Source organism: Salmo salar, chromosome ssa16 (assembly GCF_905237065.1).
Source record: "Salmo salar chromosome ssa16, Ssal_v3.1, whole genome shotgun sequence".
NCBI lineage: Eukaryota > Metazoa > Chordata > Actinopteri > Salmoniformes > Salmonidae > Salmo > Salmo salar.
In genome coordinates this window covers 87,341,905-87,362,234 of record NC_059457.1, presented here as the reverse complement: position 1 = coordinate 87,362,234, position 20,330 = coordinate 87,341,905, and the positions used below count along the sequence as shown (strand labels likewise).

At 42.5% G+C, this 20,330-nt stretch overlaps 1 protein-coding gene across 1 annotated transcript; it reads right to left on the bottom strand.

The window, feature by feature from the left end:
* Window positions 1-2,676: 2,676 nt before the first annotated feature.
* On the bottom strand, window positions 2,677-11,709 carry LOC106573406 (zinc finger protein 883). Its single transcript, XM_014148426.2, has 5 exons — window positions 11,307-11,709; window positions 11,099-11,180; window positions 9,260-9,520; window positions 5,720-5,926; window positions 2,677-5,228 (listed from the first exon to the last, which is right to left on the bottom strand). The coding sequence occupies exons 1-5, from the start codon at window positions 11,595-11,597 to the stop codon at window positions 3,964-3,966; spliced, it is 2,106 nt and encodes a 701-aa protein (XP_014003901.2). The 5' UTR covers window positions 11,598-11,709; the 3' UTR covers window positions 2,677-3,963.
* Window positions 11,710-20,330: the final 8,621 nt, after the last annotated feature.

Genomic DNA, 20,330 nt, shown 5'->3' with positions numbered 1-20,330 from the left:
ATGATATCACAAATCAACAACTGATTTGACATGATTGTTCGTTAAGTCCCTCCCGAACATTTCCCACATTATTTACATTATAAATATTGTTTCAATGTCCAACATTTTGATGTTAAAGTTTTGGGGCAGTCTCTCTCTACACACAAAGGATTTTTGACTTCTCCATACTGCAGTGCACGAGAGAGAGTTCCTGCAAGGTATTTACGACCATCATAAAACTAGCCAACTTCCCCCCCTTCCTCTCTGGTGGGAGGGGAGGGGGGGCTCTCTTTGATCCTCACCCAGGAGGGAAAGTCATGACACACATGTATCTACGGGGGAAGGATGCCCAGCCACAGAGGACGGTGATTTTCACTAAGGAGGAGGAGGAGGCCATGCTGACAGAGATGCATGCTGGACATTTCGGAGTGAAGCGCATGATTGCCAAAACCAACCTACACTTCTTCTGGCGTGGGATTGTCAAGGATGTGGACAGCTGGGCAAGTGAAATAACCTTTTGTTTATAAATCACATGCTTTTATATTTGAAAATATTATGATTTCGATGAATGTCATAGAGCGCACAGTGTTTCAATTTGTAATTTTGTGCTTATAGGTCAGTACCTGTCGAGCCTGCCAGAAGTTTGAGAGGGTGAAGACTGTGGCGCCGGAGTTGAAGCCCATCAAAGTTGTTTAATCATGGCACATGATCGGTAAGTGTGTCACGATTCAAATTTTGCATTGATAAGTTGTTTTTTAAATGGTTGCTTTATTTGACCACAGCAGACTTCAATATGATCAAATGTTTGTGTCAGTATCCGTACAAATATGAAAACTGCATACTGTATGACACAGATACGGGTAAGAATAAAGTAACCTAACATTTTAAATGTTAGGGGTGGACCTCATCGGACCCTTCACGAAATCCAGGAATGGCAACCGCTGTTGTCTGACGGCAAACGATTATTACACCAAGTGGGTGGAGGCAATACCCATTAAGGTCAGTAATGCTTAACTCTAAATTCCCTTCTGTAACCCATTAAAAAGTGTGCTTGGAATCAAAAAAGCAATTTTCATGTTGTATAATACCCATCAAGGACAAGACTGGCGAGGCCACCTCCAAGGCGATGATGGACATCTTCAACACCCACGGTGCTCCTGAGGTCATCTTGAAACAGTCTTACTCTCTGCAGAGATGAGCAACCCTCCATGGCACGATACCATCAGAAATCCATGAGAAAACACATTTTCTCTTGTTTTCAGGCTGGGCACCTGGCACCATTTCCCAGCCCCGATTCCAGTCCCTGTCCTGGGTCCAGGCCTCGCAAGGTGTCCACACCCTACACAACAGAGGTCAGTATCCACTGCTTCTGTTGGAAATATGTGAGAGAAGGTAAGGGGGTGCCCCGGTGCAGGAGATGCGGCAAGTATTTTAACGTGTCTTGTTTGTCTCATGTCGTCAATGTGCGGGAATTTGTCTGTCCATTGTGTCCATCATCTGTTTTGTCTGCTGTTTTCCCCAGCATTGTTTTCACTGCTTGGCCGGCTCCCCGCCTCAAGACAGTAGGTATTTTACTACATTGCATCTTGTTGTATAATGTATGTTATGGTAAATAACCTTAATAACCTGTTGTAATATTGTTTTAAATTTGTATAAAGATGTGTTTTCTTGCAGATATTGGCAATGAAGTTCGTAAGTTGTTTGGTAAGTATAAAGCATATGTATCTGTAAATATTTGTATATTTTTCCATTTGTTTGCTGGTAAATATTTGAAAATTGCTCAAATTGGATGTAAATGTAAACATTTGCATATTAAATGTATTCATTACAAGTAAAATGTTCAATTGACCAGTTCCTTACTGGTCCTTAACCCCTTCTTCCTAACCATTAATCTTTGGTGTCCAATTCCAAATCAAATTTTAGGCCAGGGCTGGTATGGAATTGGACATTGGTTTCTAGTTAGTGTTTGTATATCTGGAGGTTCTAGATTTGTTGAGTCATCACCACATTGCTACACCTATCCAAGCCCCATTAGGTCAAACATTACAAAGATAGAGTAGGGGGCTAAAGGCCTTAATTAAACTGGATAAAACATTTTTTTTTTATCCTTCTCTCGGCCTGGTGAGAGGGCTTCCAACTAAACCAGGCCCCTGGTATTGAACCCCTGACTGAGACTGGCTGCCTGTCGAGGACAAGTGACAGGAAGAATTAGCCACAGCACCTGATCAAGCATCTCTTGCTTCTGCCTCCTTCCTCATTTTTTAACTCTTTCTCTCCTCTCCCTCCAGATGAAATTCTGCATCTAGTGACTTCTGATTTCCCAACAATCTGCCCACTCATCTCATCCCCTCCTCCATCTCATTACATAATTTAAAGCTACTGTTATTGTCATGTTGTCATTATCTGCTAATAAAGTTTGCGAGCCATATCATACTGGGCATATAATATGTGAGATACACAGATGAACTGAAAACCACCAGCACTGCAAACACTCAGAACAAAGAGAGCAGCAGTGCCTGGACTTCGCAGTGTCCCTCTTCAAATCCCCCTTCCAAGACTGCCTGTTGAGAACAAGTGACAGGCAGAACCTCCCAACCACACAGCACCCACCTCTTTATTCCACACACCAGAATTAAGTATTTCTGTTTGCCATGTGTGTACAAAAAATAATCAGTGAAAATAAATGAATGACAACTGTACCAAAAAACAATCAGAGTTTATATATTACAATCTTAAATATTGCCAGGTGTCCTTTGATGGTATTTATTTGCTACACATTATTCATTGTTGTATGCTAGGACCTACAATAGATACATACATATATTCAACCACAAGGGCTAGGTTAAAATAACAGTTAAAATAAAACAGGACAGCCAGACAAGCCCGTTTATGAATCAAATGGATATTAGCTGACTTCGTGATCTATAAGTTAAGACACTTTAATGTGTCAAGCAGATTACATGTGTTCTTTGCCATTTCCGAAATGTAGCAACATTTAAGACATGGATTTCATGTTGTAATGTTAACAAGGTACCAAAAAGTAGTACCAATTCATGTTTGTATTTTATTAGCTAAACAAAACTTTTAAACAGCGAAATTGTCGGGGAAATCAGCCTTGTTTGCATAGCGATGATGAAAAGAACGTCATTTAGGCTGTAATGATCTCCAAAATTCTAATCATTAGGTCATCACACCATTGGTATAGCAACGAACGCTAATAGTTTATCTAATCCCATTGTGACATAGAGGGGGACACTATTTGGCCGGCGGACATTATTTGGCATGAAATGCCCAATGTGTGCCATGAAAACAAACCATCACACAACCACCATCAGCCTGCAATGCTGACACACAGCATGAATGCATGTACTCATGTTTTTTTCCATACCCTAGTCCTCCCATCAGCATGAAACAGCAGGATCAGGGATTCATCAGACCAGGCAATGTTGTTCAAATTCTACAGTGTCCAGTGTTTTCATTCCCTAGCCCACCACTTCTTGTTTTCTGCTGAAAGCTAATGGGGATCCATAATAAATAAATAGCATCAAGGATGATATCTTTCACCTGGGTTTACCTGGTCAGTCTGTCATGGAAAGAACAGGTGTCCTTAATGTTTTGTACACTCAGTGCATGATGTGTCTACTAGCTCATTCCTACAGAAAACTGCAGAGGGAAGCAGTACCACCCAGTCAACCATCAGACTCCATAGTGAGACGCCTCACAGAGGATATTCAACCCTAAGGGCAAATCCAAGGTCAGCTCAATATCTTTACAGTAGAAGCTAACAAAACACACCAAAACTGACCAGGTGCACACTGATCACTAAATTAAAGAGAGGCTAACATTCTATAAACACTCCCTTCCCTCTGCACAGTTCTCTCACAGTGAGAAACAATAGGATTTCAATAGTGTTCTATGCTTTCTTCATTTGATCCAATTCAACATTGCCAATTATTTTATGATAATTAAGTGGAGTGTCTAATCTTAGCTGGTCTGAGAGAACTGATGAGGCTTCTCTCCTTTATGTATACTTTGGTGTCTTTTTAAATTGCTCTGTTGAGAGAATCTCTTCTCACAGTCAGTGCAGTGATAAGGCTTTTCTCCAGTGTGTATCCGTTGGTGTATTTTAACATTACCCAATCGGGAGAAACTCTTGCTGCAGTAAGAGCAGAAGTAAGGTTTCTCTCCTGTGTGTGATCTCTGATTACCTTTTAGCTCCGCTGATGATTTAAAACATTTTCCATCGTCAGAGTAGAAGGAAGGCTTCTCCCCTTTATGTATACCTCGGTGTCTTTTTAAGTGGCTCGGTTGAGAGAAACTCTTCCTACAGTCAGAGCAGGAGTAAGGCTTCTCTCCTGTGTGTGTTCTCTGATGAACTTTTAGCTCAGTTGATGTTGTGAAGCATTTTACACAATAAAAGCAGGAGTAAGGCTTCTGTCCTGTATGTTTACGTTCATGTATTTTTAATTGGCCCAGTTGAGAGAAACTCTTTCCACAGTAAGAGCAGGAGTAAGGTTTCTCTCCTGTGTGTGTTCTCTGATGACCTTTTAGCTCAGCTGTTGTTTTAAAACATTTTCCACAGTCAGAGCAGATGTACGGCTTCTCTCCTGTATGTACACGTTCATGTAGTTTTATGTGGTCCAGTCGAGAGAAACTCAACCCACAGTCAGAGCATAAGTAAGGCTTCTCTCCTGTATGTGTTCTCTGATGAACTTTTAGATCAGTTGATGTTGTGAAGCATTTTATACAATTAAAGCAGGGGTAAGGTTTCTCTCCTGTATGCATACGTTCATGTATTTTTAAGTGGCCCAGTCGAGAGAAACTCACCCCACAGTCAGAGCATAAGTAAGGCTTCTCCCCTGTGTGTGTTCTCTGGTGAAGTTTTAGCTCAGCAGTTGTTTTAAAGCATTTTCCACAGTCAGAGCAGTAGTAAGGCTTCTCTCCTGTATGTATACGTTCATGTGTGTTTAAGTTATCCAATCGGGAGAAACTCTTCCCACAGTCAGAGCAGGAGTAAGGCTTCTCTCTTGTGTGCGTTCTCTGATGAACTTTTAGCTTAGTTGATGTTGTGAAACTCTTCCCACAGTCAGTGCAGGAATACAGATTCTTTCCTGTGTGTATTTTTAGGTGTATTTTTAGCTTTGATAGAAATGGCAAAATCTCCTCACAATGTGGGCAATGGTGAAACCTCTTAGCTCTGTGATCTTCCTGCTGCTCTCTGGATGTAGAGAATGTCTCAACACGGTCTCCTGTGTGAAGAACATCAGAAGAACCAGTCAGTTGGTGTGATACACATGTCAATCAAATGTATTTTATGAAGCCCTTTTTACATCAGCAGTTGTCACAAAGTGCTTTTCAGAAACCCAGCCTAAAACACCAAAGAGTAAGCAATGTAGATGTAGAAGCACAGTGGCTAGGAAAATCTCCCTAGAAAGCAGGAACCTAGGAAGAAACGTAGAGAGTAACCAGGCTCAAGGGGATGGCCAGTCCTCTTCCTACTGTAATTGGTGACATGTATCCATATCAGTAGGCTGTACAACACAAAAAGAGAATACAACTATTCTAAAAGGGGGTACGAGTCAAAAACTAAAAAGGTACAAAAGGAGTTAAACTTATGAGCCATTTCATCCTCCACCACCATCACAAGGGTTAGTCACTACACAGACTCATTCTACAGCAACTTTTCATGCACAGAAGGAAGTTGGGATGAACAACAAACTTAGAAAGAACTTGTGCTTACCATGAGAAACAGATTTCCCAATCTCCTCCTCCTCTTCATCTTTAATGTTGACATTCAGCTCCAGTGTTTGACTGCAGTCTTCCAGCTTCACTGATGCCATCTCTGAATCCTGCAGTGCAAACTGGGCTCCACTGTCACAATCAGGACCCAGTGACTGTAGGTTTGGACTCAGTGTGGAAGGAGAGAGGCAGGCTGGGTTTGTCTTCACTGTTGATGTAGTAATAAAGAGAAACGGACACAAAGTTATTGTCTTGACAGTTCTGGCACTTTCTTTATTCTCTAAAAATATACTGCTCAAAAAAATAAAGGGAACACTTAAACAACACAATGTAACTCCAAGTCAATCACACTTCTGTGAAATCAAACTGTCCACTTAGGAAGCAACACTGATTGACAATACATTTCACATGCTGTTGTGCAAATGGAATAGACAACAGGTGGAAATTATAGGCAATAAGCAAGACACCCCCAATAAAGGAGTGGTTCTGCAGGTGGAGACCACAGACCACTTCTCAGTTCCTATGCTTCCTGGCTGATGTTTTGGTCACTTTTGAATGCTGGCGGTGCTTTCACTCTAGTGGTAGCATGAGACGGAGTCTACAACCCACACAAGTGGCTCAGGTAGTGTAGCTCATCCAGGATGGCACATCAATGCGAGCTGTGGCAAGAAGGTTTGCTGTGTCTGTCAGCGTAGTGTCCAGAGCATGGAGGCGCTACCAGGAGACAGGCCAGTACATCAGGAGACGTGGTGGGAGGAGGGCAACAACCCAGCAGCAGGACCGCTACCTCCGCCTTTGTGCAAGGAGGAGCACTGCCAGAGCCCTGCAAAATGACCTCCAGCAGGCCACAAATGTGCATGTGTCTGCTCAAACGGTCAGAAACAGACTCCATGAGGGTGGTATGAGGGCCCGACATCCACAGGTGGGGGTTGTGCTTACAGTCCAACACCGTGCAGGACGTTTGGCATTTGCCAGAGAACACCAAGATTGGCAAATTCGCCACTGGCGCCCTGTGCTCTTCACAGATGAAAGCAGGTTCACACTGAGCACGTGACAGACGTGACAGAGTCTGGAGACGCCGTGGAGAACGTTCTGCTGCCTGCAACATCCTCCAGCATGACCGGTTTGGCGGTGGGTCAGTCATGGTGTGGCATTTCTTTGGGGGGCCGCACAGCCCTCCATGTGCTCGCAAGAGGTAGCCTGACTGCCATTAGGTACCGAGATGAGATCCTCAGACCCCTTGTGAGACCATATGCTGGTGCGGTTGGCCCTGGGTTCCTCCTAATGCAAGACAATGCTAGACCTCATGTGGCTGGAGTGTGTCAGCAGTTCCTGCAAGAGGAAGGCATTGATGCTATGGACTGGCCCGCCCGTTCCCCAGACCTGAATCCAATTGAGCACATCTGGGACATCATGTCTCGCTCCATCCACCAACGCCACGTTGCACCACAGACTGTCCAGCAGTTGGCGGATGCTTTAGTCCAGGTCTGGGAGGAGATCCCTCAGGAGACCATCCGCCACCTCATCAGGAGCATGCCCAGGTGTTGTAGGGAGGTCATACAGGCACGTGGAGGCCACACACACTACTGAGCCTCATTTTGACTTGTTTTAATGACATTACATCAAAGTTGGATCAGCCTGTAGTGTGGTTTTCCACTTTAATTTTGAGTGTGACTCCAAATCCAGACCTCCATGGGTTGATAAATTGGATTTCCATTGATTATTTTTGTGTGATTTTGTTGTCAGCACATTCAACTATGTAAAGAAAAAAGTATTTAATAAGATTATTTATTTCATTCAGATCCATAATGTGTTGTTTAAGTGTTCCCTTTATTTTTTTGAGCAGTGTATATTATATTTCTTCCTGTTTAATTATCTAAGTCGTCTACTGGCTGCACCGGGTAACAGTGTATTCGGAAAGTATTCAGATCCCTTGACTTTTTCCACATTTTGTTGCATTACAAGGTTTTTCTAAAATGATTCAAATGTTTTTTCTCCCTCATCAAGCTACACACAATACCCCATAATGACAGAGTAAAACAGTATTTTTTCATGTTTGCAAATTAAAAAAACAACTGAAATATTACATTTACATAAGTATTCAGACCCTTTACTCAGTACTTTATTGAAGCAACTTTGGAAGCGATTACAGCCTTGAGTCTTCTTGGGTATGACGCTACAAACTTGGCACACCTGTATTTGGGGAGTTTCTCCCATTCTACTCTGCAGATCCTCTCAAGCTCTGTCAGGTTGGATGGGAGCGTCGCTGCACAGCTATTTTCAGGACTCTCCAGAGATGTTAGATCGGGTTCAAGTCCGGGCTCTGGTTGGGCCACTCAAGGACATTGAGAATTGTCCTGAAGCCACTCCTGCGTTGTCTTGCCTGTGTGCTTAGTGTCATTGTCCTGTTGGATTTGTGAACCTCCGCCCCAGTCGGAGGTCCTGAGCACTCTGGAGCCGGTTTTCATCAAGGATCTCTCTGTGCTTTCTCTGTTCATCTTTCGGCTCGATCCTGACTAGTCTTCAAGGCCCTGCCACTGAAAAACATCCCCACAGCATGATGCTGCCACCACCATACCTCCCCGTAGGGATAGTGCCAGGTTTCCCCCAGACATCACGCTTGGCATTCAGGCCAAAGAGTTCAATCTTGATTTCATCCAACCAGAGAATCTTGTTTGTCATTGTCAGAGTCCTTTAGGTGCCTTTTGGCAAACTCCAAGTGGGCTTTCACATGCCTTTTACTGAGGGGTGGCTTCCGTCTGGCCACTACCATAAAGGCCTAATTGGTGGAGTAATGCAGAGATGGTTGTCCTTCTGGAAGGTTCTCCCATCTCCGCAGAGGAACTTTGTCAGAGTGACCATCAGGTTCTTGGTCACCTCCCTGACTAAGGCCCTTCTCCCCAGCTTGTTCAGTTTGGCTGGCCGGCCAGCTATTGGAAGAGTCTTGGTAGTTCCAAACTTCTTCCATTAGAGAATGTTGGAGAGGACACTGTGTTCTTGGGGACCTTCAAAGCTGCAGAAATGTTTTGGTACCCTTCCCCAGATCTGTGCCTTGACACAATCCTGTCACAGAGCTCTACAGACAATTCCTTCGACCTCATGGCTTGGTTTTTGCACTCACATGCACTGTCAACTGTGGGACCTTACATAGACAGGTGTTTGCCTTTCCAAATCATGTCCAATTCATTGAATTTACCACAGATGAACTCCAAGTTATATAAACATCTCAAGGATGATCAATGGAAACAGGAAGCAAATGTTTTCGCTTTGTCATGAGGATTATTTATATTTTTTATCCATTTTAGAACAAGGCTGTAACGTAACATTATATGGAAAAAGTCAAGGGATCTGAATACTTTCTGAATGCTCTGTACATCATCCACTCACTATCACAAGGGTTAATAATGACAGACTCATTTCATAGAACAATACTGGTGTCAAACCATGCAAGTCTCAGTAGCATGAAATAACATTACTTTCTCATTGAAACAGTTCTACTGCAACTTTCATTCACAGTGGGTAGTTGGAACGAATAACAAACTTAGATAGGGACATCTGTTTCTCATGGTAAGAGCAGGTTCTATCTTCTCCTCCTCCTCTTCATCTTTAATGATGACATTCAGCTCCAGTGTTTGACTGCAGTCTTCAAGCTTCACTGATGCCATCTCTGGATCCTGCAGTACAAACTGGGCTCCACTGTCACAATCAGGACCCAGTGACTGTAGGTTTGGACTCAGTGTGGAAGGAGAGAGGCAGGTTGGGTTTGTCCTCACTGTTGATGTTACCGGCCTCAGACTTAATTCTAGTTGGGCAGTAGTATTAAAGAGAAACAGACACAAAAGTTAGTCTTGAAAGTTCTGGCATTTTCTTTATTTTCTAAAAATATATTATATTTCTTCTTGTTCAATTATCCAAGTCAGTGTTTGACTTGTTTTGACTTGAAATAGGTGCCAGTACTGTTTATATTTATGTGCAGGAGCTCCACAATACTGTTGAGCTAATATTCTATAAGAGGAACATGAGCTCAAACAGTAGACATTTGAGGTGACGGTTCTCAGCTCCAGTGAGCTCCTGTCCAAGTCAAGCACTGTTCTCATTTCAATAGATCTGGTAGCTAAGCATTGGCAACAAAACATTAATTAATTCACATTAGACACAAAGTACATGCTTTAAATTAGGCAATGCAACTTAAGTGCACTTAATCTATAGTAGATATACTGAATTTACATACATGCATAAATGACAAAAAACATGTATTACAAGGTTGCAGCTTGTTTGTATTATGTACTATTTTCCTGAATAACCTTGTCTTCAAAATATTGTTACAAAACCAATAGCATTTCCGTTCACACCATACTATACTCCCGGGGAAGGACTGCCAATTCCATGATCTCGCCATCACGGTTGACAACTCCATTGTGTCCTCCTCCCAGAGTGCTAAGAGCCTTGGCGTGACCCTAGACAACACCTTGTCGTTCTCCGCTAACATCAAGGTGGTGACCCGACCCTGTAGGCTCATGCTCCACAACATTCGCAGAGTACGACCCTGCCTCACACAGGAAGCGGCGCAGGTCCTAATCCAGGCACTTGTCATCTCCCGTCTGGATTACTGCAACTCGCTGTTGGCGGGGCTCCCTGCCTGTGCCATTAAACCCCTACAACTCATCCAGAACGCCCCAGCCCGTCTGGTGTTCAACCTTCCCAAGTTCTCTCACATCACCCCGCTCCTCCGCACACTCCACTGGCTTCCAGTTGAAGCTCGCATCTGCTACAAGACCATGGTGCTTGCCTACGGAGCTGTGAGGGGAACGGCACCTCCGTACCTTCAGGCTCTGATCAGGCCCTACACCCAAAGAAGGGCACTGCGTTCATCCACTTCTGGCCTGCTCGCCTCCCTACCTCTGCGGAAGCACAGTTCCCGCTCAGCCCAGTCAAAACTGTTCGCTGCTCTGGCACCCCAATGGTGGAACAAGCTCCCTCACGACGCCAGGACAGCGGAGTCCATCACCACCTTCCGGAGACACCTGAAACCCCACCTCTTTAAGGAATACCTGGGATAGGATTAAGTAATCCTTCTAATCCCCCCCAAAAAAGATATAGAGCTAAATGACGTAAATGTAAATACTAACATTTATAAAGATTGAAACAACTGAATGTATCTGAATATTACTACACATGTCGAAAACGGATAATTACTTTCAGCTTCAAAACAGTAGTGCAACCGTCAAATTGTCTCTCTCTGCTGCACCCGCACTGCCTGAAATCCGTTTACGCAGACCGAGTGGGCGCCGCCATTGTTTCCACTCGTGAATTTTACACAAAACCAATAATGCAAAACGAACTCAGAAATATCAAATAAATGTATTCTTTATGAAATTACCTTGACAAAAGTATGTACATCCTCTCAGACAAACCAAGTCTCTAGTTATGTAACTTGTCAAGTAGTTATCACGTTCTTCATTCTGTTTGACACAAAAAATTACACATCAAACCTTAACCAAACGTGATATTACCTTAATAGATTTGTTACCTAGCATGGTATGACATGTTCTTTCGATATTATAAAGTTTAAACATTCTATTACATACCTGTAGTAATAAATAGAAACGGACACAATGGTTATCTTCTTGACTGCACGCTTTCTTTAGTCTGAAGAATGGTGTGCTTCTGTCCGGAACTTCCTGTTCCCCCACTAACACCGTCCGTACGTTCCGGGATCCTTGGGATGGCCCTACCCCATTACATGAGAAGGGGGTTGGTGCCACCGACTCCTCCTCCTCTGGGACATAGGATCGTAAAAAAAGCCGTGCGTGAAACATGTAACGTAACCGTAAAAAGGAAATCGGTAAACGTCCTATGTTACGACCATGAATGAACATTTACACTTAAATGTTTACTTTACGTCTCCCTTTACTCGATTACAGATCTTTTTTCTATGTACAAACGTCTGTCTGGAATGTGGCATCTGCAAAGCCGAATGTAGCTAGTCAATCAAGCAACTCTGCCCAGACATTAGAGTTGTTTTGCAGCTTCCGGTTTCATTTCCAAAATAAAAGTCTAGATCTTGTTTTAGAACGGCATTGTACCAGTCGATGGCGTAGTATAGGCTTGGGCCTTCAGCAAATGACTTCTGTGAGAATTATATAATAAAGACACAGTAGAGCATTGTCTAGAAAAACCGCCTGAGCTGCAAAACAGAAAGTAAATATGATTTAGGCTAGGCCTATTCCACTATCTAAATATGCCATGGTGTTGTGTGTTATTTAATGGCCATATAATTGCATAATTTATTTTTATAGCCATGTGGGGCTAATGAATCATGTAACCTTATGAATCACACTATTTCTACTATTTGGGAGCACGGACTTATATTAGGCATTTTGATTGTTTGAGTGCGAATTCCACTCTGTATGTAGGCTTGTTATAGTAATTTGCGTTTCACAACCCCATCTCATAGAGGCTATATCCATATCAATAAATGAGACAAAACAAAATATTGATTAAGTCTTGGCTACAGTGGTGATTTTAGCATGTAAATCTTGGTGGGGCAAAAAAAATAAAAAATTGGGATGCATGCCAGCAAGTTTAAATGTTTTTGGCTGTATGTAAGGTGTATGTAAACTTCAGACTTCAACTGTACATACACGCAACCCGCCGCATGCTGCTCCTAATCTGCAGTTTTTTTTTAAGTGAGAACGTGCAGGGAAGGTATTTTTCCAAAATCTATTTAGCTATATTAAAACAATTCAGTTTATTTCAGATTACGAGTATCATCCAATCCGACTATCAACTGTCAATTTATGGATATGATTTAGAATACAAGTATGGCCATGTGGGCACACCCCTACTTAGGACTATAGTTAGCCTGGGGACTATGGTTAGCCTGGGGACTATGGTTAGCCACTTTTCCTTTTAGCTGTGTTAATATTTTTATGTCAGAACAGAATGACAGTCATAGAAACACTGTGTATGCATTGTGCCAGAGTCAGGGGCTCTGAGGAAAGATGGCAGGCAGAAGGGTCGGGTTGCGGAGCAGAGGGTATCAGTGGTTAGATAGCTATGCCCCAGATGCCCAGGACCATTAAGGATAGATAAAATGGATTACTGCATCGGCATTCTATTCCCTACAGTGAGGGAAAAAAGTATTTGATCCCCTGCTGATTTTGTACGTTTGCCCACTGACAAAGAAAGGATCAGTCTATAATTTTAATGGTAGGTTTATTTGAACAGTGAGAGACAGAATAACAACAAAAATATCCAGAAAACGCATGTCAAAAATGTTATAAATTGATTTGCATTTTAATGAGAGAAATAAGTAATTGACCCCCTCTCAATCAGAAAGATTTCTGGCTCCCAGGTGTCTTTTATACAGGTAACGAGCTGAGATTAGGAGCACACTCTTAAAGGGAGTGCTCCTAATCTCAGCTTGTTACCTGTATAAAAGACACCTGTCCACAGAAGCAATCAATCAGATTCCAAACTCTCCACCATGGCCAAGACCAAAGAGCTCTCCAAGGATGTCAGGGACAAGATTGTAGACCTACACAATGCTGGAATGGGCTACAAGACCATCGCCATGCAGCTTGGTGAGAAGGTGACAACAGTTGGTGTGATTATTCGCAAATGGAAGAAACACAAAAGAACTGTCACTCTCCCTCGGCCTGGGGCTCCATGCAAGATCTCACCTCGTGGAGTTACAATGATCATGAGAACGGTGAGGAATCAGCCCAGAACTACACGGGACAATCTTATCAATGATCTCAAGGCAGCTGGGACCATAGTCACCAAGAAAACAATTGGTAACACACTACGCCGTGAAGGACTGAAATCCTGCAGCGCTCGCAAGGTCCCCCTGCTCAAGAAAGCACATATACATGCCCATCTGAAGTTTTCCAATGAACTTCTGAATGATTCAGAGGACAACTGGGTGAAAGTGTTGTGGTCAGATGAGACAAAAATGGAGCTCTTTGGCATCAACTCAACTCGCCGTGTTTGGAGGAGGAGGAATGCTGCCTATGACCCCAAGAACACCATCCCCACCGTCAAACATGGAGGTGGAAACATTATGCTTTGGGGGTGTTTTTCTGCTAAGGGGACAGGACAACTTCACCGCATCAAAGGGACGATGGACGGGGCCATGTACCGTCAAATCTTGGGTGAGAACCTCCTTCCCTCAGCCAGGGTATTGAAAATGGGTCGTGGATGGGTATTCCAGCATGACAATGACCCAAAACACACGGCCAAGGCAACAAAGGAGTGGCTCAAGAAGAAGCACATTAAGGTCCTGGAGTGGCCTAGCCAGTCTCCAGACCTTAATCCCATAGAAAATCTGTGGAGGGAGCTGAAGGTTCGAGTTGCCAAACATCAGCCTCAAAACCTTAATGACTTGGAGAAAATCTGCAAAGAGGAGTGGGACAAAATCCCTCCTGAGATGTGTGCAAACCTGGTGGCCAACTACAAGAAACGTCTGACCTCTGTGATTGCCAACAAGGGTTTTGCCACCAAGTACTAAGTCATGTTTTGCAGAGGGGTCAAATACTTATTTCCTTCATTAAAATGCAAATCATTTTATAAAAATTTTGCCATGAGTTTTTCTGGATTTTTTTGCTGCTATTCTGTCTCTCACTGTTCAAATAAACCTACCATTGAAATTATAGACTGGTCATTTCTTTGTCAGTGGGCAAACGTACAAAATCAGCAGGGGATCAAATACTTTTTTCCCCTCACTGTACATGTTTAGTTTAATCACGTAATAATAATTACAGAGAATTGATTTGATAAAATAACAGTCTTCCCTTTTAATGATGCCAAAGACACGACAGTAGCATACACATATTTTGCAGTTATCACGGGTGTAGCAAAATGCTTATGTTCCTGGCTCCAGCAGTGCAGTAGTACCAATCTAGTAGCTAACAATACAAACCAACAGTGCAGTAGTACCAATCTAGTAGCTAACCATACAAACCAACTGTGCAGTAGTACCAATCTAGTAACTAACAATACAAACCAACAGTGCAGTAGTTCCAATCTAGTAGCTAACAATACAAACCAATAGTGCAGTAATACCTAGCTAGTAGCTAACAATACAAACTAACAGTGCAGTAATACCTAGCTTGTAGCAAACAATACAAACCAACAGTGCAGTAGTACCTAGCTAGTAGCTAACAATACAAACCAACAGTGCATTAGTACCTAGCGAGTAGCTAACAATACAAACCAACAGTTCAGTAATACCTAGCTAGTAGCTAACAATACAAACCAACAGTGCATTAGTAGCTAGCTAGTAGCTAACAATACAAACCAACAGTGCAGTAGTAGCTAGCTAGTAGCTAACAATACAAACCAACAGTGCAGTATTAGCTAGCTAGTACCAAACAATAAAAACCAACAGTGCAGTAATACCTAGCTAGTAGCTAACAATACAAACCAACAGTGCAGTATTACCTAGCTAGTAGCTAACAATACAAACCAACAGTGCAGTATTACCTAGCTAGTAGATAACAATACACATATATGAAGAAAGGAATTAAGAAATATAGAAATAATACAACAAGAGAGTCCCAAATATAATTATAGACGTACAGTGCATTCGGAAAGTTTTCAGACCCCTTGACTTTTTCCACATTTTGTTACGTTACAGCTTTATTCTAAAATTTATCAAATAGTTTTTTTCCCCTAATCAATCGACACACAATACCCCATAATGACAAAGCAAAAAACAGGAAGAGAAATGTTTGCAAATGTATTAACAATAAAAAAAACAATCACATTTACATAAGTATTCAGACCCTTTACTCAGTACTTTATTGGAGCCCCTTTGGCAGCGATTACAGCCTCGAGTCTTCTTAGGTATGAAGCTACAAGCGTATTTGTGGAGTTTCTCCCATTCTTCTTTGCAGATCCTCTCAAGCTCTGTCAGGTTGGATGGGGAGCGTCGCTGCACAGGTATTTTCATGTCTCTCCAGAGATGTTCAATCGGGTTCAAGTCCGGGCTCTGGTTGGGCCACTCAAGGACATTCAGAGACTTGTCCCGGAGCCACTCCTGCGTTGTCTTGGCTGTGGGCTTAAGGTCGTTGTCCTGTTGGAAGGTGAACCTTCGCCTCAGTCAGGTCCTGAGCACTCTGGAGCAGGTTTTCATCAAGGATCTCTCTGTACTTTGCTCAGTTCATGTTTCCCTTAATCCCGACCAGTCTCCCAGTCCCTGCCACTGAAAAACATCCCCACAGCATGATGCTGCCACCACCATGCTTTACCGTAGGGATGGTGCCAGGTTTCCTCCAGATGTGACGCTTAGCATTCAGGCCAAAGAGTTTAATCTTGGTTTCATCCGACCAGAGAATCTTGTTTCTTATGGTCAGAGTCCTTTAGGTGCCTTTTGGCAAACTCCAAGCGTACTGTGATGTGACCATTTACTTCGGAGTGGCTTCCGTCTGGCGACTCTACCATAAAGGCCTGAATGGTGGAGTGCTGCAGAGATGGTTGTCCTTCTGCACAGGAGAAGACCATCGCAGACATGCAAGAGCGCTTATCGGAAGCAGAGCGATACCGGAGAAGGTGGGGGCTACGGCTTTATGGTGTCCCCGAGGACCAGGATGAGAATGTGAAGCGCTTAGTAAGAGACATCTGTAACCGTGTGGCACCGGACTTACCCAATGGATATATGGATATGGCTGTGGATGTCGCTTATCATATTGGGAAGAAACAAGATGCCATCGTTATCCGGTCGATCATCATCCAGTTTGCTTTTCGCACAGCGAGAGATGCAGTTTGGAAGAAAGCAAAGGAAAGCGCCTTTCTGAAAGAGAGAAAATGTAGATTCGGTGAGGACTTGACTGCAGCAGACAAGGCAGCAAAGGCAAAATTGTGGCCTCTTGTACAACAGGCCCGAAATCAAGGAAAGGGTGGATACTACAGGGGAATCAGAGCCTTTTTCGCCAACGGTAAAGAAATACGACCGGGGTGATTTGTTCTGTCGGTAGGTTTACAAGGTAGTTCCTTCCTCACTGCAAACTGAACGTTCTACTTTTGAAATATGGTGTTGCTGTTTTACAAGTTAAGACTTCTGTTAATATATATATGAAGCAACTTTTTATAGAAGGTAGAGTTGAGATTGCATAGGATTTTTAAATAAAAAAAAATGTTGTTTTTGGTTTTGTGTAAAATGGCGGCTCCTACTAGGTCTGCATCAACGGACTTCAGTGCAGGCAGTGAGGGTGCAGCAGAGAGACAATTTCATGGTTGCACTACTGTTTTGAAGCTAAATGTAATGATTATCAGTTTTCTACATGTGTACTAATATTCAGAGACACAGTTGTTTCTGTCCATCTGTAAATGTTACTATGGTGTGAACGGAAATACTATTGGTTTTTGATTGAAATAATACAGTGAAGACAAGGTTATTCAGGAAAATAGTACATAGTGCTGCCTAAAACATACTGCAACCTTGTACTAAATGTTTTTTTGAGTAATTTATGCATTTATGTGAATTCAGAAATCTACTATAGAATATTAGCTCAACGGTGTTGTGGAGCTCCTGCACCTAAATATAAACCATATTTTTAGAGAATAAAGAAAGTGCCAGAACTGTCAAGAGTAACTTTTGTGTCCATTTCTCTTTATTACTACAGACCGACTCAGATTAAGTCTGAGGCTGGTAACATCAACAGTGAGGACAGACCCAGCCTGCCTCTTATTGGGAGTAGTCTGCAGAATAAGTGCACTCTATATGTGTGTCTAGGTCATTAGGCACCATTAAACATGCACCTGTCTTGGGAGTGGTCATGTCTGTGTATTATTGTAATATTGCTATGGCCCAATATTTACTGTTGCTATGGTTACACCACAAATGGAATCTATGCCCTAAAGTGAAACCAAGCTAAAATTAGTGCATGGCAATAAGATAAGGGTGGCTAAATGCCAGAGGGGATGAAACATTAACATGAAGAGGAGTTACTATGTGTAAGGAGGAAAACTGTATAAAAAAGTTTGTGCCAAGGCTGGAAAGACATTGACTCTCCTTCCGCACTGAGTCCAAACCTACAGTCACTGGGTCCTGATTGTGACAGTGGAGCCCAGTTTGCACTGCAGGATCCAGAGATGGTATCAGTGAAGCTGGAAGACTGCAGTCAAACACTGGAGCTTAATGTCAACATTAAAGATGAAGAGGAGGAGGAGAAGATTGGGAAATCTGTTTCTCATGGTAAGAGCAGGTTCTGTCTATCCAAGTTTGTTATTCATTCCAACTTCCCACTGTGCATGAACATTTGCAGTAGAACTGTTTCATGATGAACTTTTTTAATGAGAAGCTAGATATCATTTCATGCTACTGATACTTGCATGGTTTGACACCAGTATTGTTAGCATCTGTTTTATTCACTGGTCTATCTGGAGTGTTCAGAGAGTAGACTGAAGAAGTGAAGGAGACAAACTGCTAGTGTTTTTAAAGTTCTATGATTGAATAAAAAAATATATATATTTACCTTTATTTAACTAGTCAAGAAAGTTAAGAACAAATTATTATTTACATTGACGTCCTACCCCCTGCCAAACCCGGACGCTGGGCCAATTGTCCGCCGCCCTATGGGACTTCCAATCATGTGATACAGCCTGGTTACTAACCCTTGTGATAGTGAGTGGAAGATGATATGACTCACAGTTTCCACGACTTTTAGAAAGGTTTTATTCTCTGTTGTTTTGTACAGCCTACTGATATGAATAAATATGTCACCTGGTACAGCAGAAGAGGACTGGCTACCTCTTTTAGCCTGGTTCCTCTCTGCATTTCTTCCTAGGTTCCTGCTTGCTATGGAGTTTTTTTGTGGCCACTTTGCTTCTACATCTGCATTGCTTACTCTTTGGGGATTGAGGCTGGGTTTTTGTTAAGCACTTTGTGACAACTTCTGATGTAATAAGGGCTACATAAAATACATGTGATTGACATGTATATCACACCAAACTGACTGGTTCTTCTGATGTTGTTCACACAGGAGACCGTGTTGAGACATTCGCTACATCCAGAGAGCAACAGCAGGAAGATCACAGAGCTAAGAGGTCTCACCACTGCCCACATTGTGAGGAGATTTTCCTATTTCTATCAAAGCTAAAAATACACCTAAAAATACACACAATAGAGAATCGGTATTCCTGTACTGACGGTAGGAAGAATTTCACAACATCAAAGGCTCTGACAGTTCATCAGAGAGTGCATAGAGAGAAGCCTTACTCCTGCTCTGACTGTGTAAAATGCTTCACAACATCAACTGAGCTAAAGGTTCACCAGAGAACACACACGGGAGAGAAGCCTTACTCCTGCTCTGACTGTGGAAAGAGTTTCTCTGTACTGGAACACTTGAAAGCACATGAACGTATACATACAGGTGAGAAGCCTTAGTCCTGTTCTGACTGTGTAAAATGCTTCACAACATCAACTGGGCTAAAAGTTCATCAGAGAACACATACAGGAGAGAAGCCTTACTCCTGCTCTGATTGTGTAAAGTGCTTCACAACATCATCTAGGCTAAAAGTTAATCAGAGAACCCATTCAGGAAAGAAGCCTTACTTCTGCTCTGACTGGGTGGTGAGTTTCTCTCTACTGAGCCACTTAAAACGACATAGACATATACACACAGGAGAGAAGCCTTACTCCTGCTCTGACTGTGGAACGAGTTTCTCTTTACTGTGCCACTTAAAACGACATGAACGTATACACACAGGAGAGAAGCCTTACTCCTGCTCTGACTGTGGAAAGAGTTTCTCTGTATTGGGCCACTTAAAAAGACACCAACATGTACATACGGGAGAGAAGCCTTACTCCTGCTCTGACTGTGTAAAATGCTTCACAACATCAACTGAGCTAAAGGTTCATCAGGGAACACACACAGGAGACAAGCCGTACTCCTGCTCTGACTGTGGAAAGCATCTCTCTCAAATGGGCCAGTTAACAAGACACCAATGTAAACATAAAGGAAATAGGCCTTACCCCTGATCTGACTTGAATTTTTTTTTAAACAACAGCTGAGCTAAATGTTAATTAAAGAACACACAGGAGAGAAGTCTGACTCTTGCTCTGATTTTGTAAAATGCTTCACAACATCAACTGGGCTAAAAGTTCTTCAGAGAACACACACAGGAGAGAAGCCTTACTTCTGCTCTCAATGTGGCAAGAGTTTCTCCCGATTGGGCAATGTAAAAACACACCAACGGATACACACTTAAGAGAAGCCTTATCACTGCACTGACTGTGAGAAGAGATTCTTCAGATTGGGCCATTTAAAAAGACACCAATGTATACATAAAGGAGAGAAGTTTTCTCAGACCAGCTAAGATTAGACACTCCACTTAATTTTAATCTCATAAAGTAATTGGCAATGTTGAATTGTCTCAAATTAAGAAAGCGTAGAACACTCTATTGTAATCCTATTGTTTCTCACTGTGCAGAGGAAAGGGTGCATTTATAGAATGTTAGCCTCTCTTTACTTTACTGATCAGTATGCACCTTGTCAGTTTTGGTGTGTTTTGTTAGCTTCTACTGGAAAGATATTGAGATGACCTTGGATTTGCCCTTAAGGTTGAATATCCTCTGTGAGGCGTCTCACAATGGATTCTGATGGGTG

Excerpts from the sequence above, each read along its gene's own strand:
- LOC106573406 (XM_014148426.2), bottom strand. The coding sequence starts at position 11,597 with ATGTTCATTCATGGTCGTAACATAGGACGTTTACCGATTTCCTTTTTA. Across the intron at positions 11,181-11,306 it reads GTTTCTATTTATTACTACAG|AATGAAGAACGTGATAACTA; the intron begins GTATGTAATAGA and ends TGTGTCAAACAG. Across the intron at positions 9,521-11,098 it reads ATGTACATACTTTTGTCAAG|AATTAAGTCTGAGGCCGGTA; the intron begins GTAATTTCATAA and ends CTGCCCAACTAG.